Below are 22540 nucleotides of genomic sequence, written 5' to 3'. Positions count from 1 at the left end.
TCCATGTTAAATGATACACAGTCACTAGCGGTTCGATACATGGCGGAGGCCCAACCCTGTATTAAGCTTGGCAAATTTTCTAATGCTTATAGGGCCTTAGCCGTGTATCGAAACAAAAGCCACTGCAATATTGTATCGCCTACTGGTTTTTTGACTCCCAACAGCAAGCCATAAAGTTGATGTTGGAAAGGATGAAGATATGTGTTGAACCGTCCGCCTGTGTGGCAGTGGCAGCCGTCTTGTCCGACAAATTCAAATCACTTCCGCCCAGCATCAAGAAAGTTGTGGCAGCTGTGGAAACGCAGCTATCTGTGTTCCGAGTTCAAGGTCAGTTTATTGCGTTTCAAGCCCTCTGACTCATATTCACATAGAAATGACATACAGCTTAACAAATACAAAAATGTTTTAGTAAATAAACGCACAGTTCATATATACGTACATGTATAAGAATATCCATCGAAGCCATAGAATCATCTAGGCTATTTTTATATGCTTAAAAAGACTAGGGAGTTCTTCAGTTTTTAATGAGCTCATGAGTTTCACAAATTTGTAGAAGTTTGAGTTCATGAAAAATTCTTCTGGTACGCTTAAACATTATTCTCTAAAGGGAAAAGTCGTCGGAACAGCGCCTGCGCGAGTGTACAATGTCGTCCGTGCACAATATCGAGATGCACCCCATCATCATAGCTGCAACATTTAAATTATACGATGCAGATTATGATTGACATATTTTAACTTTCAGCAATCACAATCGTACCTTGGATACAGTGTTTACATTGGTCGTATGGGTCCCATACGACCTTTGAGCACAGTTCCGACGACTGTATCCCTTTGAACCCGAATTATATTGGGCACTCCTAAGAGTAAGTTTTGTCATCTTCTAAGATCTCTTTGTGACATGAATTCAGTTCTAATATTATAATAAAACTACAAGTCTAATGACGATTATAATGAAACATCTACTGGCTTCCTCGCTCATCCAATGACAAAGTTCCATACGAAGAATAAAGGAATTGGATTGGACTCGGGTAACACCGAATCAAATCTTCTGTAGTGAATTCACAAGCAGATCTAAATATCACTGATAAGGTGCACGGGGATTTCAACAGCTTAGTTAACTCGTTACATAAATCATATTGTCTCTAGTTTTAGCATAATTTAAAGTCTCGTAATCGTTCTATCTCTTCGTGTGACATTTTTTATTGTTATCAGATGTTATCTGTCCCCGTAACTACACATCATGAAGTCGATCAATTTTTTAATAGAGATCATTTTCACAACCTTTGTGGGTGAAAGATACTCAGTCACCCTTTAAAGGTATACTGTCACCTGTTCCAATTTGGCCACATTACCATGGAAAGAGAAAAATCTATTCAATCACAGATTTTAAGCCGGTGGCCGCTTTTTAAAAACAGCGCCCCCACATGGGCATATTGAATTCAAAGGAACGCCCCTTCGACTATATATGGGCATATTTAGATTACAGGTGACTGTATACCTTTAAACAGTGTGCGAAACTCCTGCAAAAAACTATTCCGGGAAAGTGGTCTAGTATTTACTAAAAATGAAGTGTCTTTCTTCACACAGCGTCCTTCTCCGGGAACTCTTGTCCTGCAGGCAGGGCTGTATTGGGGTTTACTGACGCAGGGAAGCCAGGACAAACAAACAAACAAACAAACAGACAAACAGACAAACAAACAGACAAACAAACAAATAAACAAACACATAAACAAACAAACAAACAAACAGACAGACAGACAATATAAATAAACAATTAAATAAATAACATGCAACATTCAAGATGTGACAGTAAACAGACAAAAATGAACATACGAACAAACAAATAAGCAAATAGCACATGCAACTCATGCATGATATGATGTAAGGATCATTGATCAAGTGAGCAGTGATACTGACGTCACATCTTGAATGTGTTGCATGCATTATTTAGCTATTTATTTGTTGTCGCTTTTTTGTTCATTTGTTTGTGTGTTTGTAAATCCTGCAGGTGATGCCACCTAAGCTTGTTCGTGCAAAAAGGTGCGCAGATATTCATGGGCGGGCAAATTTGGAAACTAATCAGCGGGCGGGGAGAAAAATTCAATATTTTCTGTGAACCGGGAAGAAATTTAAGTTTAAACAGTGGGCGGGAGCAAATTTCTGGCAGTGGGTACCGGAAAATAGGTGGAGGGACGGGAATGCCGTTGTCGATAGAACTTCGAGGAAGATTATAAAGCGCCTTAATAGAGGGGAACAATGTCCAAAGGTTGAAATGATAAGTTTTGCTTGCACAGTTTTGCGTTGATCTTGGTTGCCATGCCCACAGGCGCTCCTTAGCGGGTAGTCTGCTAAGTAGATCGATTTTCGGATCGATCTATTGATCTCCGGTCACTGACTCTCTGGTCCGACTCCTTACAACATTCTACCGCTGGCTGCGCTGTAACGGACTAATTACAGATCGCATTGTCGAAGCGACAGCTGGGCGTCCCACTCGTCCGTCGACTGCTGGACTGTGAGCTTCTGAAGGTGTCACGTATTTTTGCTCTGTTTTCCAGTCGATCACTTAAACAATGGGAGAGTACGTCGTAACGTTCAGAGATGTGGAAGAAGCCGCTGAAAGAATCAAACCTGTCGCCCATGTTACACCCGTCATGACGAGTAAAACCATGGATGGTTTGGCTGGCAGAGAGCTGTTCTTCAAATGTGAACTGTTCCAGAAAACTGGGGCTTTCAAGGTATACTTAGGTACCTCTACATCGTTGGCCATTGCTCAAACTTGTACGAGCATATACTACTGACTAGAGCCAATTGTAAACTGGTTCATGGTCTTGTAAACTGCTTCTTTTGCAAAGTGAGATACAGCCAAAGTGATGATATTCAATATAAGTTGCCCATGCAATATCACATTGAAGGTATGATAACGTATACAAACGAAGGATATATCAATTGACCCACCTTGAAGTTTCATATGACAGACGGATCGTGACAACAGGGGGAATGGATGAGGTATATTGCGGACTGCGGGTGGCAATAAATTTTCTCTTGGTTAGTATATCGTCGTTTGGCTCACTCCAGCCCTCCCTCCCAGTCCACGGGAGTGTAGTGATACATCACAGGCGTGCTGTTTTCTGTGTAGTTTCTATAAGTGTAGTTTATTCTACGTTTCGACGTTCTCTTCCGTAGCCTAATCACCTACGGAAGAGAACGTCGAAACGTAGAATAAACTACACTTATAGAAACTACCCAGAAAACAGCACGCCTGTGTGATACATAGCGGCCGCCGCGTACCATGCATAATATAGGCATACTACGTGGCGGCCGCTATGTTATGTATCACTACACTCGTAACTGTGTATAGATCTGCCTGTTTCACTTCTTTCACTTATCAGACTCATTGGTTTTAACTCCATTTATGGGCAGTAGGGTAGTCTGTCCTGGCAGCCCAGGCCTAATTATAGACAGTCCTGACTGTTCGCCTTTTTTCGCTTTGCAAAGTATTTTCAAAATCCTATTTGAACCCAGAATGGAGTCTTTCACACTATTGGACTACCTACATACCTTGATGTATGCTGTTCACACATGTGGCAACTTTCTGTTTATAGTCTGAGATTGAGGTTTAATCATTTCAATCAGTCAACGGCAATATCAAAGTACCAAATTCTACCAAGAAACTTCCATTACAGCTGACCTAGAGAGTTGCAAATTAAATCTGATGAGATGGCATCTGAAAATTACTAATTTTGACCTTTATTCATAAATAAGGATATAGTAGCAATGTAAATTCCAAAATTTCCCTGATTAAAAAGGTATACCTCTTGATAAATAAGGTTGGCATAACATTTTCAAGCTTTCTTTCGAGAGCTTGAAAGTGGCAGCGGCATGAAACCATTTTCAAGCAAACCAGGTATTCCTGCCATGGCACTGAAGTTTTGAAAACTCCAATAATGTACAGTAAAATCCGTCTAAACTGAACTGTTCAGGGACTGAGAAAATTGGTTTGGAGAGGTGTTTGGTGTGATCTAGGGGCGCGAACTGTACGCTGACCCTGGCACAGGCTCTGTCTCTTCATGTTGTATTTGATAGTAACGTTTGCGTCTTTCCAACAACGTCTTCATTATGGTGTACATGAATATGTGTAGAAGAAGTCTTGTGATTTTTGGAATACTGTGTCTTATCGTAAATGCAATTTTACCAGCATTTGGGATCGACTCAGGCTCAAGCCACCTACATCATGGCAGCCCCATTGTCTATACCCGTGAGATGCTTCTCAGTCTACAGGACACAGGCAGACAAGCTCCCGTTGACCTGGAAGTGAGCGACTTCAATTCATTTATTCGGAAAAGACCAGGTAATAGGAAAAAACGGGGTTCTAGAGGTGGAATAAGGAACAGGCTAAAGCGAAGAGGTAGTCGACTTCCATTACCAGCAATCACTTTGTCAAACGTTAGATCATTACATAACAAGTTGGATGAACTTTCTGCATTGGTCAAGTACGATGGGGACTATCGGAGAAGTAGCCTGTTGTGTTTTACTGAAACGTGGCTCAAGGAGGATTCTAATATCGATCTTGAAGGTTTTTCTTGTATTCGCCATGACAGAGACAAGGAAAAAACTGGAAAAAGTATAGGAGGAGGGCTTTGTATTTTTGTCAACAACAACTGGTCAAATAATTATACTATTCGCGAAACTGTTAGTACTAAACACTTTGAAATCCTCACAGTTTCTTTTCGGCCTTATTATCTGCCAAGGGAATTCGGACAGGTGACGGTTATACTTGTGTATGTACCTGGTCCAGACAACACTGCAGCCGCTGAGCGCATAGCGCAAAGTTATAATGCAGCTGTCAACCGATCAGTTGACCAACCAGTCTTCATTCTCGGCGATTTTAACACATGTGATATTAGCCACCAACTACCTAATTTACATCAATACATAACATGTTCGACACGTCTAAATCGAACCCTGGATAAGTGTTATGGTAACATCAATGACGCGTTTTCGATCAGAAGTGCACCTGCACTTGGTCGGTCTGATCACGATGTCATCCATCTTTTACCAAAATATAGGCAGAAACTGAAAACGTCGGAACCATTGACAAAAACTGTTAAAAAGTGGACCTCAGACAATGTAGAAACATTACAAGCGTGTTTTGAGTGCATGGATTGGACTCTGTTTTTCGATAGCTGTTCAGATAGTAACGAATTGACTGATACTATAATTTCTTACATCCAGTTTTGCGAAGACTCATTGATTGATACAAAACACGTACGGGTATTTGCCAATAACAAACCTTGGGTTCGTAAAGATCTGAGAAACCAGTTAAACGAAATGAAGAAAGCATTTAAAGCAAGAGATTCGAGTAAGATCAAGGAACTACGCAAAGTATTTAGAAGCACTGTTAAGTTAGCTAAGATCGATTACAAAAATAAGGTTGAAGACAGTCTTGGAAAGGAAAAGCAAAAGAGGCTTGGAAGGGCCTTGGTGTGATGATGGGTACGAAACAGAAGAAAAGGGAAATAAGTACTGATAATCCCGAGTGTTTTGCGAATGAGTTGAATCAGTTTTATTCTAGATTCGATGTGTATGATTTTAGGAAAGAATGTGATCATATTTCCCAGTCTCTCATTCCGTCGCCAATCAGTATCAGTGAGAGTGACGTCGCTTCGTGCTTTTTAAAACTTGACCCTTCTAAGGCATCCGGCCCGGATGGACTGAAGGGTAAAGTTTTGAAAACATGTGCTTACCAATTAAGTTCAGTGTTCACTCGTCTATTTCAGCTATTTTTAGATTCTTGTTTCGTACCGAGACAATGGAAATTATCACATATAATCCCTGTACCTAAGAAAAGAAATCCAAACCAGTTGAATGATTATAGACCAGTCGCATTGACATCAATCATTGCCAAATGTATGGAAAGATTAGTAGGTACTCAGCTCAAGGCGTCCGTGTCCGATCGCTTAGACCCTTTCCAATTTGCATACAAGCCCAAAAGAGGGGTAGAAGATGCGAGTTTAACTCTCATTAACCTGATTGCAAGCCATCTTGATAATTCCACAAATTACATTCGTATTCTCTTCATGGACTTTTCCTCAGCATTTAATACAATCCAGCCCATCTGTTGATCAAAAGGCTTTTAGATTTAGAGGTCAACCATACTATCGTGCTTTGGATAAGACAGTTTCTTAGCGATCGACCACAACGTGTTATTGTTAATGGTCACATGTCTGGTGAACTAACGCTAAATACGGGCGCCCCACAGGGCTGTGTTCTTTCTCCCGTTTTGTTTTCAATTTACACGAATGATGTCATGCTTTCAAATAACCTGTTAACTTTGATAAAATTCGCCGACGACATGGCGTTAGTTGCCAGACTGAAGAATGAAGCTTCACTGTCTACCTACTTTTCTGAAATAGAACACTTATGTTGTTGGTTTAAAGATAATTTCCTCACATTGAATATCACTAAGACGAAAGAGTTGGTTCTTGGTAATTGTAAATCAAATGAAATGACACCCATTCGTATTGACAGTCAAGATGTAGAAATTGTGACATCGTTCAAGTATTTGGGCTCACACTTAGATAAGGATCTCATTTCAGGTTAAACACCGATAACATCTACAAAAAGCTCAGCAACGCATGTATCTTTTACGTAAACTTAAGAATTTCAATGTCAGCACCCATGTACTAGTTTCGGTTTATCGTTGTTGTATCGAGAGTGTGCTAACTTTAATATTATCTCTTGGTTTGGCCATCTCTCCGTCAGAGATAAAACGAGATTATCAAGACTTGTTAATATCTGCAACAAACTAGTTGGGGTACGATTCAATGACCTGGAAAAAATGTACACACAGGCTCTTCGGAGGAAAAGCTTGTTGATTTTGAATGACAAATCTCACCTATTACATAGTCATTTCCAATATTTACCTTCGGGTCGCCGATTATTGGTGCCTAGAGCAAAGAAAAATGTTTTTAAGAAATCGTTCATCCCGTCTACTGTTGCCATTTTAAATAAGAAATGTCAAAACTATCATCAGGAAGCAGAGCTTCCATTTTAACAGAGGATTTTAGGATTGGCTTATGTGTAGTTGTCGTTTTGTGTAACTGTTCTTTATGTAGTTGAAGTGTTTTGCTTTTTAACGCCTGGTGCCAAAGATAATTTTCCACTTAGATTGGACAATAAAGTATTATTTTATTAGAGGTCCTTTTAACATAGAGTTCTAATGGAATGGGACTGGGAAAGGGGTTCAGTTTAGACAGGTTTCGGTTTAGACAGGGTTTGGTTTAGCCTGGTTGCACTGTATATTTAAGGAAAATCTAACACATTGTAAAGTTTATACACAGGCTTTCTCTCTTGGTTTCAGTTTCGAGGTGCCTACAATGCACTGAGCAAGTTGGTTGACAAGATGGAAGACAAGTCCAACATCAAAGTTGTGACACACAGCAGTGGAAACCATGGCCAGGCTTTGGCATTGGCTGCTAAAATGAAGAACGTACAGGCATTCATCGTGATGCAGAAACACTCCCCACAAATCAAAATTAGCGCCGTGGAAGGCTACGGTGCCAAGGTGGTTTTGTGTGACACGGGTGAAAAGGTATGGTTTCACAAAAATTATTTCTCCATGTGGAAATCATGGTACTTTGGTATGCATTTGTCAATTGTGCCCAGGAAAGCAATATTTTCATAAACAAGTGGATAATCAGCATTCATAGTGCTATGTAAAAGACAAGAAATCTACAAATTTCTCATTTTAAATGAAAGTAGCGGAAAGTTTACCAATCTACTATGTACATTGTTAAACTACGATTCTGTTATATGGATATGGCCTGTGTTGAAATGCTATGCACATCAAAAATTATTTGAATTGAAAAGAGTTTGTGTATGGCATTCACCAACCTAGACTGGAAGAGCTGTCACTTGAGGGCGCTCTGTACGCTCCCCCTCATTAGAAGAGGAGGGGAGCGTAGGGAGTATCCTCGAGCGACGGATCTTTCAGTCTATCATCAACCACCATGAACTATTTTTGTGTCTTAGTGAAATGAGCTTGTTTATACTTGGATCAGGACAATGTCTACACCTAACCTTGCTGATTCTGTGTTTCATTGGTCCCTTCAATGTTATTTAGTATAGAGCTTGTACAGGCATAATATATCTCGATGTCATAATTTATTTCCTTATCACTGTTTACGAGGAGCTATATAGAAATATGAGAGCACTTCTGAAAATAATCAGCCATTGCAAACTGTAAAGGATTGTTGTGTGTGCATAGAAAATGTGTGATAGGGCGACCGTGCTCTTCAATGTTGATGAGGTTATTCTTTGTGCTATTTTGAACCCATATGATATGATTATACGTATATTTGTTTTTTTTTACCTGTTGACAAGGTTGAAATCACTCTGTCATTGCGAACTTGCATATGTCAATACAAGGGAAAAGAGTTGTGCCAGCCATGATTGACTGATGGAACATCAGTGGCAATACATCATTTTGGCAGTGTATGTTTTGTTACATGACCTTGAAGTGAAAATCAGATTGGCCACCATAAATATAGGTGATTTTATCACCCAAAGTCCCATTAAAAAAGTTGACATTTACCATTGATAAAACTGGCTTTGGGGCAGACCAGGTATGTTGAAATGGTTAAAGTCCAACATGAGGTCAGACGTCAAGATGTATCATAAAACATTTATACGAATTCTCCAACTTCGCTTCATAATTTTCCTTCCCATTCATGGTATGGAGCACAGACAAGCCAAATTAATTTTATCCCGCTAAATTCAATAATTCCCTATCATGGCCGTACAAAGATTATCAAAGATTGTCGTCTTGTTGTCTGTAAACCCTGTAGGCAAGAGCAGACATGAAGGACAAGGTTGCTGAGGAAGAAGGTGCAATATTTATTTCTTCATCCCAACATCCCGATGTCATCGCTGGCCAGGGAACTATGGGAGTGGAACTCCTCACTGAGGTGTGTTGTGATGTGAATTTGTCATTGACTGAAGATAGGAGAGTGTGTACTAAGGACCACAGGGATATATTCAGGGACAATAAATACTAATATGATAAAACCAAAATAAGTTTCGTTGTCTACAAGTTTTTTTATGTCTGCCTTTCTCTTATCTATACGTTCTGCTTGCTTTAGACGTGACAGACTGCGCACTGTGTCAGATATGCGTAGTAAAATGCGCCCTCTTTTGGTGAACTCTTGCTTCCGTGCGTGACCTGCAACACTTAGTATCAAATACAAGGATCTAATAAACTCAAATGCTTATTCACAATGGATGATGTTTACCTGGTAAATTGTGTGCCAGGCCAGTATGATTTGAATTATGTGATAGAAATTTTGATCACTATCTTGGTCTTATAGTAATGTACTTTTTGCAGGTTCCAGATCTTGACGCTATTATCGCTCCCATCTCTGCTGGTGGAATGGTGGCTGGACTTTGCATAGCTGCAAAGGTAAGATTATATTAATTTCTGACGTTCAACAGTTGGACTTTTTTAACGTGCCCAGGTATCTCTGATATCCGTTCACGCTTATAAAGGCAACAAAATGTGTTGTAAAACATGTAAATTTCATGCATTGTTTTATTTTTGGTGAAATTTTCAGACAAATAGGATGGCACTGCTTTTTGCTATTGAATGTGATGACAAAGTTTTTTTGTGTTTTTCATTCCTCTACCTAAATCTTTGGCCCAATGCTCCTTCATTAATCATAAGTTTTGATCTATTTTCCAGTATTTTAGTTGTGTTTGTTAAAGCGAGTTTTTAGTTCTACTCCTAAAATTATATCAACCCCCTGCTGTTCAACTTGTAACTATAGCCATTATGTAACTTATGTCCAATATAGATATTAAAACACAGTAAATTGAAGGGACAAACTTCAGCAGACTGTTGTGTTAGTGGTAGGCTATTCTGTAGACCGTGGGGTGAACACAATGGCCAACAGACTTGTGAACCTTGCAAGGTTTTGGTAGCTATAAATAATTCATAATGACATCAGGCCTTATGAATATGCATAAAGGAGTAGCCAGAGTTACCCTGGGAGTTTGTGGAGGGGGCGTGTTGCAATGGTTACCATTGTCATTATTCTTTATTACACTGATTATGGAAGTTTTGTTTCGAGAATGTTCAATGCAGTAACTTTGTGACTCTCGTTTTTCAAATTGGGTGAATTATCAATGTGATTGCATGGGACTGAAAACCATGTATGTAGGGAACATGGAGACACGGTCTGTTATAGAGGCCTATTTACCATGGCACTGTGTAATATAAGTTTTAAGTAAGTGTGGGGCCTAATTTCCTGATCATCTTCTGCATGCCAATGCTCATTACAGATCATATCACGACAAGAAAACCTCCCTTATCAAGTTTTGAGAACTATTAGCAGCAAATCAAGATTATTGCTTTTGATAAACCCATCATTTGGCAAGTCCAAGCTCTTTGCCAATCATTTGCTTACATAGCACGCACACTCATGTCAACAAACAGCCAGACTTCTCTTAACACTAGAGGGCGTTTGCAAGGTACACCAGTTGCTAGGCCAGCCATTAATGCTGCTGAGAAAAGCCAAGCGACTGGTTAAGTCCCTGGTAAGGAAATTCAGCTTGGCAGCTGTTTCAGTCCACTGTGATGCTGTGTATAAAGTCTCTGCCAGTGGTGTAAAGACTTCTTGGAGTCTGTGCAATGACCACCACATATTAGAATCCTACACGTACGCTTGCCTCCGTACCTCCGACCCACTCCCGTACGGAGGCAAGCAGACGTGTAGGATTCTAGGCTAACCACATATATTTGTTTTCATTCAGCATTTAAAGCCGGACATAAAGATCTTTGCAGCAGAACCACTGAATGCTGACGATACCGCTAAGTCATTTGCTGCAAAGGAACGCATTCCACTTCCAGGGCCTCCAAATACGATAGCTGACGGTCTGAAGGCCTCGGTTGGTCCGAACACCTGGCCTATCATCAAGGATAATGTAGAGGATGTTATAACAGTCACTGAAGAAGAAATCATTGTAAGTGCCATGTCTGCGACTGCATATTTTGATGAAAATAATTTTATGATTGTGTAATGAGGAATATAAGGCTACATTGGTGTTTCATCTAGGCTGTGGTATTGTAGGGATTGCCACACCCGGAAGGAGCCATGCCTTGCCTGTCAAACTCTGAAAGGGAATAAGTCCCAGTATAGGGAAACAGTCAATTGTGCCACTTCTTTACTACTTTCTACTACAGCCATGCCATTATGATCAAATCTCTGTTTCTCATAGTAACTCAGCTATTCCAAATTTACATATCCATATATCAGTATATGGTCAAACAGGTGTGTCAGCAGTCACTGCTAATTTGCATATATCTATATATGGTCAAATAGGTCTATCAGCAGTCACTGCTAATTTGCATATATCCATATATGGTAAAATAGTTGTGTCAGCCAACTTTACTCATTGAACACTAATAGAACAAGGTAGAACTGTACCATACCATACCAAAGGTCTTGACAGTGCACTTTTTTACCAAATCCACTAATAACTACTGAAATTGTAGAATTGTTTGTAGTTTGAGATTTTTTACAATCATATTTAATCAATAAAACTTGTTATTTTTAAAGATTATTTTACCCTTTTATTCGTAATATATAGGTAGGTTCATAATCACTTTTAGATGGATTACAGACAATATATTCAAGCTTAACCAAACCAAATCTTGATGTTTCCGTTCCAGAAAGCAACCAAGCTGATGTGGGAGAGGGTAAAACTGTGTGTGGAGCCTTCAGGTGCGGTACCCGTGGCAGCCGTCCTATCTGACAAATTCAAAGCACTCCCACCAAGCATCAAGAAAGTTGGCATCATACTCTCTGGTGGGAATCTGGACCTTTCCAAACTCTCCACTTGGTTTTAATGAAAGTTGCCATCATTGCTGAGGACACATGCCATATTCTTAATCATGCACTGAAATTTTAAAATTCTTATATGTCGAAAAATGTCAATGAAATGTTACATTTAATCCCTTGGACATAGATAAAACATAACAATACACGACTGCACTAGAAGATGAGTTTATTATCTTCTTACAACATAGTAATTGTTGGTTTATTTTTTGAACGTCTTTCATATATTTTCATTCAAATTTTTTGTGTATATCAAAGATTTTGCAATATTTACTGTATTAACATCTGTATTGTGAAATATTTCAAGGAAAACATGATCATTTCTTTGTTAATTTCAAGTCGTAAATGTATAAAAAAGATGTCAAACTCATGGACCATAAATTCTATTCAGTAATTTGTAATAGATTTTGAGGTTTATACTGACAGCGTTACTACGTACATACACTGCCACAATCTGTTTGAAGTTTTGTTCACTTTCCAAGCTATGGTATGTACGTTTATTTGACTGTGATTCTGTGCAAGTGGGTGATGTTATGATTTTAAAGGTTGATGAGCTGCAACCTTAGGGTAATTTTCTTGAGTGTACTTTCAGACTAAAATTAGTCCATACTTAAGTGTAGTTAGTCCTGAAGGATGTGTACACAAGTATTATATACCACTCGATGAGACTGCATGAGTGATTTTTCACAAGACAAATAATGAACAGATATCATACTTAAAGATTGCCAACTTCATGCAATTACATGGGACAGTTTGCATTGTAAATACACCAATTTAGATCTACACAGACACAGCATGGTGTCATCCACTCAGAATGGAATCACCAGTGACATTGCATTCTGGGATTTTCGTCACAATAAGTCAAATATTTATAAATGGCGGGAAATTTAGAATGAGCTGATTTTCTGCCTGTTTTGTCACAAATGAATGGCAATATCATTTCATTGATGTGATTGCAAGAATACCAGCAAAATTTGAAGATATTTTGAAGTCAATAAATTTAAGAGTTTGAAGTGAGGCTGATTTAGGACTACTACAGGCAGTGCAACCTCAGTGGTTTACCTGATCACAGCTACTGGCTTAGTTGTACAGAGCTGAACAGTTCTGGTCAGAAAGAAGACTATATCAGCTGTATAGAGGGTATGCAGGGATGATTTAGGGATAAATCCTCACAGTAATTCTTGATCTCAGTACAATTTCTTAAGACGGTGTTGCTGTCTGGCCTACCGGACTTCAATTCTTATTTTCTTCCTTTCTGCCTGTTGAAGACACTTTAGATGTATGCTCTTGAAATTGTGCAATTTGCTGAAAATCAAAGTACTTGTAGTGTTTATTTCAACTGAAAGTAGACTGTCATGTTCATGTGTGTACAAATTGTTATAAAAAAACGGAGTAAACTTTGAGGGGGAGGGGAAGCCTTTGGGCATTTGATGTGGAAATCACTTTGTCTGTTTTTTTAAATGAACTGATTTTCTTGGGAAGCAAATTTTTAATATTTAGCTCAAAATTTAGAAGATAGACAATGTAATTGTTTTTAAATCCGTAGATCATGTTGGTCGACCTAAGTTCCTTCATATTTGTACAACAATGGGATCTACGGGTATAATAGCATTGAGGCAGAAAGACAATGGGTTCGAGACCAATAATTTAACAAGTGTCTAATAACAATACTAAGGTACACAAAAAGTCGTAGTGGTGTCAAGTCAAGACCATGTAGTGCAAGATCGAGGTGGATTAGTATTCATTTATGCAAATTGCATTTATGAGCATTATTTCAGTATTACAATTTATGCTAATGATTCCTTATCAATGTTGAATATTCATGCACTTACACATCTTATCCACAGCTGCAAATGTAGACTTTCGTAACAGTTTGGAGTTGGAGATACACACGTGTTCTGTCACCAACGTTATACAGGTTGGGCAAAGCAATATTTTGCACGCCCATCCACAAAAAGAGTTGTTTTGTGTTTTACAATGGTACCGGATTTTTCTGAGAGTACGCCCAGGGCCGTTAAACAGAAAATGGCTACATTGTCTGCTTCACACCTGTAGCTAAATAACGGCCCAGGGCCGTAATTCGGTAAAAATTTACCGCCAATTAACTAAAAAATACGGGATTTATTCTCTGGTCGTTCCATGTCACGACAACCCGCGTCTATGTCATCAATTTTGGTGCGTCGGACCTTTTAATTTGCGGAAACAACGAACTCGAAGCTGGTCGCGTATACCGTGGGTTCCGTACGCACATCGTCGTAAAAACACGCGCCTCTTTACGGCAACAGCTCAGCGCTACCCGTCTTGATTTTTGCGTAGGTCAGCGGAGCAGAAATTATTGCTCTGGCTTGCGAGAATGCGTACGCATTGCAAACAGGGTCAGGCGCGACGTTTACAGTGTTCGCGCCGTCGAGATTCAGTCAATATTTGTTCCCGAAAAATAGCGTATCTTCGTCTGTGATAAATTTCTAGGACTATACTACATTTGAAATAGAGTATAACTTTGCGGAAGGTAGCCTACGTGTAGACCGAGAGCTGTCATTTGCTCCACACACGAACGAACGTGAGCGCTAACGCACACGACGGACGACTGGAAATGATTGACAACTTGTGCACGGCGTACTGATATTTATTCCTAAAGTAGTTCAAAAGTTTAAACGCGGAATCGTCATGGAAAACTTATTTTATTTTGCAAAAAATAACGAATTCTTGGCTTGTGCATGTGATAAGTATATTATTCCCTAATATTTTTCTTCGTTCAGCTCGGAAAATACTCGTGACGTAATGACCGTGTCACCACTCGTCGTCTTCGACTCGTGGTGACACGGTCATTACGTCACTCGTATTTTCCTTCGCTGAACGAAGAAAAATATTAGGGAATAATATCTAATTATCACATGCCTCCATGGTTTGTCGAACGCATTCAAATTTAAGCAAAGAAAATCATGGATCAGATTTTGACGTATGCACGTGTTCTGAGGTTGACCTAGTTTGTAAGTGTGACAAGTTAATCAAAGTAGTCGAACGTGTGAAAATAGATACAGTGTTTCACATTCGTTGCACGCAAGAGGTCAATAATCGTAAACAATTGTGGATCATACCATTTCTACTAGGGATTACTACTACTGTTTACGTTTGTGAATGCAACAAATTTACGCGGAAGAAAATCATCAGAATTTTGTATCAAAGCGAAAAAAACCTGAAAAGTAATGATGTACATTAATAAAAATATAATGAAACAGAGTTATTTTTTATGATAGTCATTTATTTATTTCATGATCCCCATCGTGCAGAATGGAAAATTCCTGGCTCCTGCTTCATCTGTCAATCATTGTCGGCATTGTGTGGCAAACTCTAACGTTGACTTTGCGTTCTTCTGGATCATTCCACCCTGCATTTTAGTAGCATAAATAGGGGGATACGGACATATATCGCCGAAGTAATTATCTTAGAAGTGTAACTTATTTTATTTTGTACGCTATATAAAACTTTTTGACCTTTGCGTAGGTAATTTTTTTCAAGGGGAGTCAAGTTGAAATGCCGTAGACAAAGGTTGAGATGAAATTTAAAATTCTTAATAACGGCCCACCCCCCAAATAACCGCCCATGGGCGGTTTTTCGAGTGGGCGTACTCTCAGAAAAATCCGGTAGTTAAAATTACTGCAGCACCTGGCACACTCATTTGGAAACCATTCACAAGTTACAGTCAGAATTGGTAATCGGTTGTAATTTTGTCAGACTGAGTCAATGATTCCAACATGTCCCAGTCCATGGCAAATTCAGGAGCAACATTTCTCAGTTATTGTTAAATACATTCAGTTATTGGTAAATACATTGCATGGGCTGGCATCACTGTGTACCAGGGCATTTATTTTCATTCATACTATGAGACTGAAATATTTTCTGTACAGGGTATAGTGTATTGATTCTAAACTACACTGCATGGGGCCAATATTTATGTCCAAACTTTGTACTAATTTTTAACACATTCTCAGCACTCAGGGCTTCCATTTCTTTATTCAGTCTGGTTCAATTTACAGGGATTCTTACAGAGATAACAGAGCTATCATGTAACACCTTTGCTAGAGTATTGCTTACCATCATGAATTTGTTACTTCATATCAAGATACCGGTATGTGCGATGTTAGATGCAGCCAATAGAAGCAATTGTTTTCGTGTGACCTCTCACCTGTTGTAATTGCGGCAGCATGTGGTTGTAGTTTTTGAAATGTGATTTTTAGTTTCAATAACACCTCTCTATGATCACAAAGAATTCCCTTTGCTATTCCAACAGTCTTATCAAGAATTTTGTTAATGTCTTGACAAAATAGTTATTTTTGCATTTCAATGATGGAACTGATGTCATTAGGGACAAGCCCTATTAGTATGCAGCATAGGGCCCCACATCAAACACAGATACTGGATACATAGGAAATAATGCTAGCTATTGAGCAGTTATAGGACACCAGTTTCTCAATTCTGAATTTTACCCTTCTATGTAATTGCTAATAGGTCTGAAAATACTATAAAGAACACTTAATCTAGAAGAGTTATTACAATACTTGAATTATTTAATAACAAATATGAGCTCAGAGTACATTTCTGATGGGGTAAAAATATGTACAATTAAGCAATATGTATATTGGGCTACACTCATCTTGCCGTTATGCAAATTTTATGAAATATGCTATGATATTGAGAAAGCAATAAAGGAAAGATAATTCATCTTGAAAAAGTAGTCTGGATGTGTTAACAGTTTTTATTGTATGAATCGGTATGTTGACTTGAAGGAGCCAAGTTTGATGGAGAGAGAAAACCTGAAGATCAAGGTCTCACCAAACTTTCAAAGTTAAATTCTGTGCAGCTCATGATATTCCTGATACACTTGCTTCCTGAAACTTACGTTTAGATATTGTATGTTGAACTGATACAACCAAAAGCACATATGTTCCTATTGGCTGAGAAAGACAACAAAATTCAATAACTTTTTCCTTATGTCTATTTCCTATGCATCATAGAGAGCAAACCTTGACTATACACTCACCTGTGGTTTTTTCTCAAACAAAATCTAAAAAGTGTTCCAATTTTATGGCTGTGCACTTGAGCTACAGGCTAATTATTGATAATAATAATCTGTTACATACATAGCAAGGAAGCTGTAGTTCTATCTTTATACTGTAACCTATCTGTATGGTGATATCAATCTGTTTTTTTGCAGAAAGGTATGCAGTCTGGTCTGTATTTCTGCTACATTTACAGAAGTTTATCAAATTTTGCACTGCAATCCAAGATCATTAAAGATATTCTCATTATTATTGAAACAAACATGGCTACCACACAATCCAGGAAGAGCTACCATTTTGCAATATACCAGTCTGTCTTGGATGTCAGGTCCTAATCCAAGTAGTCAAAATCTTCTGGGATCCCAAACTGCTTGTCGATTACTCTCTCTTCAAATCCAAACTTTTTCTTGCACCAGGATTTGATGTTGAAAACATTGTCTGTGATACAAAAAAAATTGGAAGTGTATTCAAAGAATTCATAGTAATATACCGGCCATATATAGATGCCATGTCATTGAAAATGAACCTAAAGGAAACAAGGTACCCAGAAGAGCAATAGAGCAAACACACCCTGTGTTGGCTTACACTGTTGTTATGTGGTAAAAGTCCTTGATTGTGAGGCATCTTTACAAATCCTTACAGAGTAAGCAATGTGATAGCTCTGCAATGTATTTACGTATTGAATATTATTGATTTCCTGCAAAATAACTGCCATACTCTGTTTGACACTTGCAAGTTATTCTTCTTGCACATGTTCATATCGCTGATGGTTGTATACAGCGCCCTCACATGATGTTGTCACACACCTAATTTCAGAAATCTCTTGATGCTTTAACACATGTTGTGTACACTGAACTGATACCCTGACTGAAATTCAGTGTCAGCTATGAATGATAAATCACTTACCTGTCCATCTGTTCACAGCCTCTTTTGCTGTTCCAGTCTCATTTTGAATTTCTTTTAACACTTCTGGATCACATTCTCTGTATTGTTCTAGCTCTGCGCCCAGTCGACTCTTCAAATCTTCCTTTTCTTTCAGTTCTGTGAGCAATTCAGCACGTTGGTCCTGAAATTAACAATGCAGCAAATGAAAAAAAGAGTATAGATTACATTTTCCAAGCATTGTTATAATATCATCCTGTGGCAACTAACTTGGTAACTTGCATTGCTATTTAGACAATGTGATAAATTGAAGATTTATAGTATTAGCATACATTATCATGCTGTTCTGCCAGGTTTTTTTGGTGATATTACTTATGAAGTGTGTATGGATAATTACTTTTACATCTGTAAACTCACATTATTTACACTATTATGTCAGTTAAATCCAGATGCTAGTACTTCAGGCTGCAGGTGGTTAACATAGCTTCATCTTACTGTTCACTTTCAACATCTAATGCTGAAGTTCCTTGGTAACTGTATTCATTCATTCATTCAAATCTATGAATGAGCACTGTTCGGTATGCAGACCAATTGATAATCACTCTTTGACGATCATGAATATTCATTAACCAAAAATCATGCACTATATGTCTTTGAAGAGTACTAGTTTTTTCCATTGTGTAAATTACGTACTGTTTCTTCTCTTCCTTTCTTAGCTTTCTCAATCATCTGTTTAGTGGCTGTTCTTTTCTTTTCACTCTCTTCCAATTTGTGTGTCAGTTCACTGATCTTTCGTTTGCACTGTTCAGGTGGTATGTGAAGGAAGAGAGACATGGAGAGATATGACTTTTAAAAAATATCTCATTTTCATGGTATTGTACTTTCTGTAGAGGTCAAACTGAAACAAACTGAATATTTGCAAGGGACTGCAGATAATGAACACAGGAACGTATTTTGATTATTATGCACAAAATTCACACTGACTGTGTGCCAGAGTTACAAAATGGAAACCATGTATACAAGATACTCATCACCATTCAGATTAATGTGAAAATAACTACTCTTCAAAACCTTGTCAGGATTTCATTTTACAACCAATTTCAGCAACTTTATCATGTTTTGGGCCAGTCCAAATTACAATTTTTTCGTTGGATTTTCCTGCTTCTAAATTTTGTTTTGGGAATGGTTTTTAAAGGCAGACCACATTTGCAAGTTAATTATCAATGTTTCCACATTTCATGACTGAATTTATCCAAATTTTTCACAAAAATGTGTATTCTTCTTGGTAAAAGAGAATGGAAAATCAAACGTTTACTGAGACAGAAGAAACTGCTGAGCAGGTAACACTTTCAATATGAGTAAACATTGCAAGGGCACCATCACAAATTCTTCAAGTAAATTTCACAGAAGTTGGCTTGTCTCATTCTCTTGGTGGTGTTCACTGATTTTTTTATTGATAGATATTTAAATTTAACCTTTTGTCAACATGGTTTGGCCCAAAACCATTGTTATCATAATTGATTGATTGTGATTGAGGACGTGTTCACAGGCATTGGGGTGAACTTGTTAAAAAGTAGAATCACAAAATGAATGAATGATAAACCATTAGACAACTTCTTATTTTCAAGATGAACAAATAAAATCAAACTATTTGGAATGATCAGCTAATTTTGAAAACATGATCACAGCATTAACCAAAATAGTATATCTTTCCACTGCAGTGAGTATTCATGCATGATCTCAATATGGGAACTCCAGGTGGAATAATATGTGCCAAATTTTTCAGCCTAAAAAACTTGATGAAATTTGAAAAGAAAACCTGTTTACAAGCAAAATATACACAGAGATGCTCTAAATGCCACTGCAATCACGATATAAATTAAATTTACTCACATTCTGACTTGTTTTACTGGGAAATGCCCAGAAATAAATGGATGTGCCAATTTTATCAGTGTCTACCATTGCATCATCTACAAGACTTTGGACTACATCCTTGACAGACATTGATGCTAGAAAAACATAAAAAAGAAATGTCAGTAAACGGAAAGAACTTCACATGCTGCCGATGGGGAAGTGACACTGCCTGGCAGAATAAGGATTAAAAAACAATTTGCCTCTCTACTTACTTATTCCCTTTTCCTTTGGAGCAATTTTCTCTAATTCTTTCAGCTGAAAAAAGTCTTTCTGAAAATTGAGGGAAAAAATTTGTAATGTTCAATTAGATTTAATATCAGATAGTTGACACATTTTCCAAATCACACAGTAAGATGTCGGTAATCAAACTCTGGTATGTTAATGTTGGAAAGCACATGTATGTGAAAGCATGGAGGTAGAAGTGAGACTTCCATGGTGAAAGGTACCCCTTTACTTTGTGAAACTTTCTTATACAAATTGATATTCTATAAAGAAAGTGTAATGTGCAAATCTTAAATTTTATCCCAAGTAACCAAAATTTGCAGACTTCTTTTATGCACCAAATCACACATATATCCTTACTTCAAAGTAATGTAACAGTGGAAGGGACTCAAGTCTCCCTAATTAGTAAAAACAAAACATTTTACTTTGAATCTTTTTCCAAATTTTATATGTCACTCACTTTTTCAAAGAATATTTCCATCATTCTGGTCCTTTTTTCTTCCAAACTCAAACCTTTTCGCTTCGACTAAAATGGTGAACAAATGATTAATATTATTACCATTAGGATGATATTGGGTAGTTCTTGTGTGATGAAAAAATATCATTTGGTTAAAAGGCATAATATCTGTGAAATTGTGTTGGCCTATACAACCATGCATGTACTCTACTGAGGAAGGCCACTGGTACATCATTAACATTTTTAACCTTACGTGTTATTAAGTAGCCTAGATTCTATTCGTCCGCTTGCCTCCGTACCTCCGACCCACTGGTAGAATCTAGGCTAGATGTTAAGTGACCGCAACTCAAAAGTAAACAATACAGAGAAATTGTACATTTGTACTAAGTGGTGTAACTCATTATAAACAAAGAGGGAAAAAATCCCGGGGGGGTCACTTCCATACTTGCCTATATGTTTACGTGCCGCCCAATGGGGTGGGTATTTCAGCAACTTGGTCTAAAATGGGGTATCAATTCCACTGTAAACCGAGGTCTAAAATGGGGTTGATTTTTGAGTGACACATAAGAACAAATTTCAACTGTCTGTTCCCGTCTCGCTCGCAGGGTTCTGAGCTGCACTCTATAAGCATCCATATCTTTTTCTGTGACAGGGGAACCATTAAAGAGACCCACTGGCTTACGCCAAATTAAATATCGACTTGGTTGTCAAACACCGTCACTGATTGGTCAGAACCCCATATATGGAAGATTTTTGCCCAATAGAAAATACCCAAACAAAGTGGCTGCTAGTATTGATCATGACAGACAGGTCAACCATGGCCACATGAAGTAGTGCTGCTTTACAGATGATCAGCGGTTGTTGGATGCAATTTCAAAAAACCCCACCATTCAGACTGTACCTGCAGATAACCGATAATTTGTAGAAGCTGGACCAAAATTCGATGAGGGTGAAAGACAAAATTTTCTTTCATCAATTTTTTTGGTATTTCCTTTTGGAAATAATGGCTTTGCCAGCAACAACATAGTCCTAAACGCGGTACAGTGGTAGGCTTTGCCGGGGCAAATACTTGCTTTTTCCGTTTTAAAAATTTTGACACTTTGACTTTTGACCTGGGTCAAAGGTCATAAAGGTCTAAAATGGGGTTCTAAAATAACAGGATTTTAGGTCTAAAATGGCCCTGGGTTTTATACCTGCGGCCGCACACCCCTACCACTTCTCTGAACAGGTACCCCCCCCCCCCCCGGGGGAAAAAATGAAAGTGTTTCCAGCAAGGACACAATGTCTGCCAAACAAAAGCTAAGTGAAGCTTAGTACTTGAGTTTGCAAGTTGGATAATCGTGGAATTTCTTCTTCTGTTGCTGTCCATAAACAGATAAACCTCTTTTATAAATCATACCACAGGGCACAGGGGCTGCCCTGTGTTTGCTGCGGATCCGTAGCCCTACCACTCCAAACACAACCAGCAAGGGAGTGGTAGGGCTACGGATCCGCAGCAAACCCTGTGCATGCCCAACCACCTTAACATTGAGCGACTGTAGATTTTTGTCCGTAAATTCTCCGTTGACTCGCAACGAAACGGCTTTGAGTCGTTGGTCTTTTTCACCTCCATTGTTGAACATGGATTACACATCTCATGAGATGATCGGAACACAGGCGCTCCTTAGCTGGGTAGTCTGCTAAGTAGATCGATTTTTGGATCGATCTATTGATCCCGTAGTCGATATGCCCGCCACTGCAACTGTGAGTATTTAGGTTGCAGTGGCGGGCATATCGACTACGGGATCAATGGATCGATCCAAAAATCGATCTACTTAGCAGACTACCCAGCTAAGGAGCGCCTGTGAGTCAGAGTCAGACTACGACTACGAAGGATCACATCCGTCACTTACCATTTTAAAGATAATTCACACATAACAGTGCACTATAGAATGAAAAGAATTCAAAGTTATTTGCGTCAGCACTTAACCTTCCTTCGCTCTCGAAAAAAGTTTGTGTGAAGTCTATGACAAAAAGCCCCACGTCGGCCTGTTTTTAGGTTCGACGATGTTTACACTTTGAAAATGGCGCCACAGACCTACTTCCGAGTTCCTGATTTGCATAAGAGATTATAT

General features: G+C 38.5%; 2 protein-coding genes across 5 annotated transcripts; one reads left to right on the top strand and one right to left on the bottom strand.

Moving 5' to 3' along the window:
- Window positions 1-2570: 2570 nt before the first annotated feature.
- LOC139145331 (serine racemase-like) lies at window positions 2571-16626 on the top strand. 2 transcript variants are annotated; one of them, XM_070716430.1, is made up of 6 exons: window positions 2571-2735; window positions 7361-7591; window positions 8847-8966; window positions 9383-9457; window positions 10807-11016; window positions 11726-16626. In XM_070716430.1, exons 1-6 carry the CDS (start codon window positions 2571-2573, stop codon window positions 11900-11902), a joined length of 978 nt encoding a protein of 325 aa, XP_070572531.1. In that variant the 3' UTR covers window positions 11903-16626. The 2 variants fall into 2 exon arrangements, with proteins under 2 accessions (XP_070572531.1, XP_070572532.1); XM_070716431.1 differs by lacking the exon at window positions 2571-2735 and adding an exon at window positions 2873-3045.
- Window positions 16431-22496, bottom strand: LOC139145332 (meiotic nuclear division protein 1 homolog). 3 transcript variants are annotated; one of them, XM_070716433.1, is made up of 7 exons: window positions 22319-22496; window positions 20430-20495; window positions 19960-20017; window positions 19727-19842; window positions 18527-18634; window positions 17858-18017; window positions 16431-17389 (listed from the first exon to the last, which is right to left on the bottom strand). In XM_070716433.1, exons 1-7 carry the CDS (start codon window positions 22319-22321, stop codon window positions 17283-17285), a joined length of 618 nt encoding a protein of 205 aa, XP_070572534.1. In that variant the 5' UTR covers window positions 22322-22496; the 3' UTR covers window positions 16431-17282. The 3 variants fall into 3 exon arrangements, with proteins under 3 accessions (XP_070572534.1, XP_070572533.1, XP_070572535.1); XM_070716432.1 differs by lacking the exon at window positions 22319-22496 and adding an exon at window positions 21328-21454; XM_070716434.1 differs by lacking the exon at window positions 22319-22496 and adding an exon at window positions 20876-21015.
- Between the last annotated feature and the right edge of the window lie 44 nt (window positions 22497-22540).

This window comes from Ptychodera flava, chromosome 12 (assembly GCF_041260155.1).
Source record: "Ptychodera flava strain L36383 chromosome 12, AS_Pfla_20210202, whole genome shotgun sequence".
NCBI classification, from domain to species: domain Eukaryota; kingdom Metazoa; phylum Hemichordata; class Enteropneusta; family Ptychoderidae; genus Ptychodera; species Ptychodera flava.
This window is presented reverse-complemented; position numbering and strand designations above follow the sequence as displayed.

Excerpts from the sequence above, each read along its gene's own strand:
- LOC139145332 (XM_070716432.1), bottom strand. The coding sequence starts at position 21,399 with ATGAAAGAAAATTTTGTCTTTCACCCTCATCGAATTTTGGTCCAGCTT. Across the intron at positions 20,496-21,327 it reads AAATTATCGGTTATCTGCAG|TCGAAGCGAAAAGGTTTGAG; the intron begins GTACAGTCTGAA and ends TCACCATTTTAG. Across the intron at positions 18,018-18,526 it reads AGAAAGGAAGAGAAGAAACA|GACCAACGTGCTGAATTGCT; the intron begins GTACGTAATTTA and ends TGTTAATTTCAG.
- LOC139145331 (XM_070716430.1), top strand. The coding sequence starts at position 2,571 with ATGGGAGAGTACGTCGTAACGTTCAGAGATGTGGAAGAAGCCGCTGAA. Across the intron at positions 2,736-7,360 it reads AGAAAACTGGGGCTTTCAAG|TTTCGAGGTGCCTACAATGC; the intron begins GTATACTTAGGT and ends TCTTGGTTTCAG. Across the intron at positions 8,967-9,382 it reads GAGTGGAACTCCTCACTGAG|GTTCCAGATCTTGACGCTAT; the intron begins GTGTGTTGTGAT and ends TACTTTTTGCAG.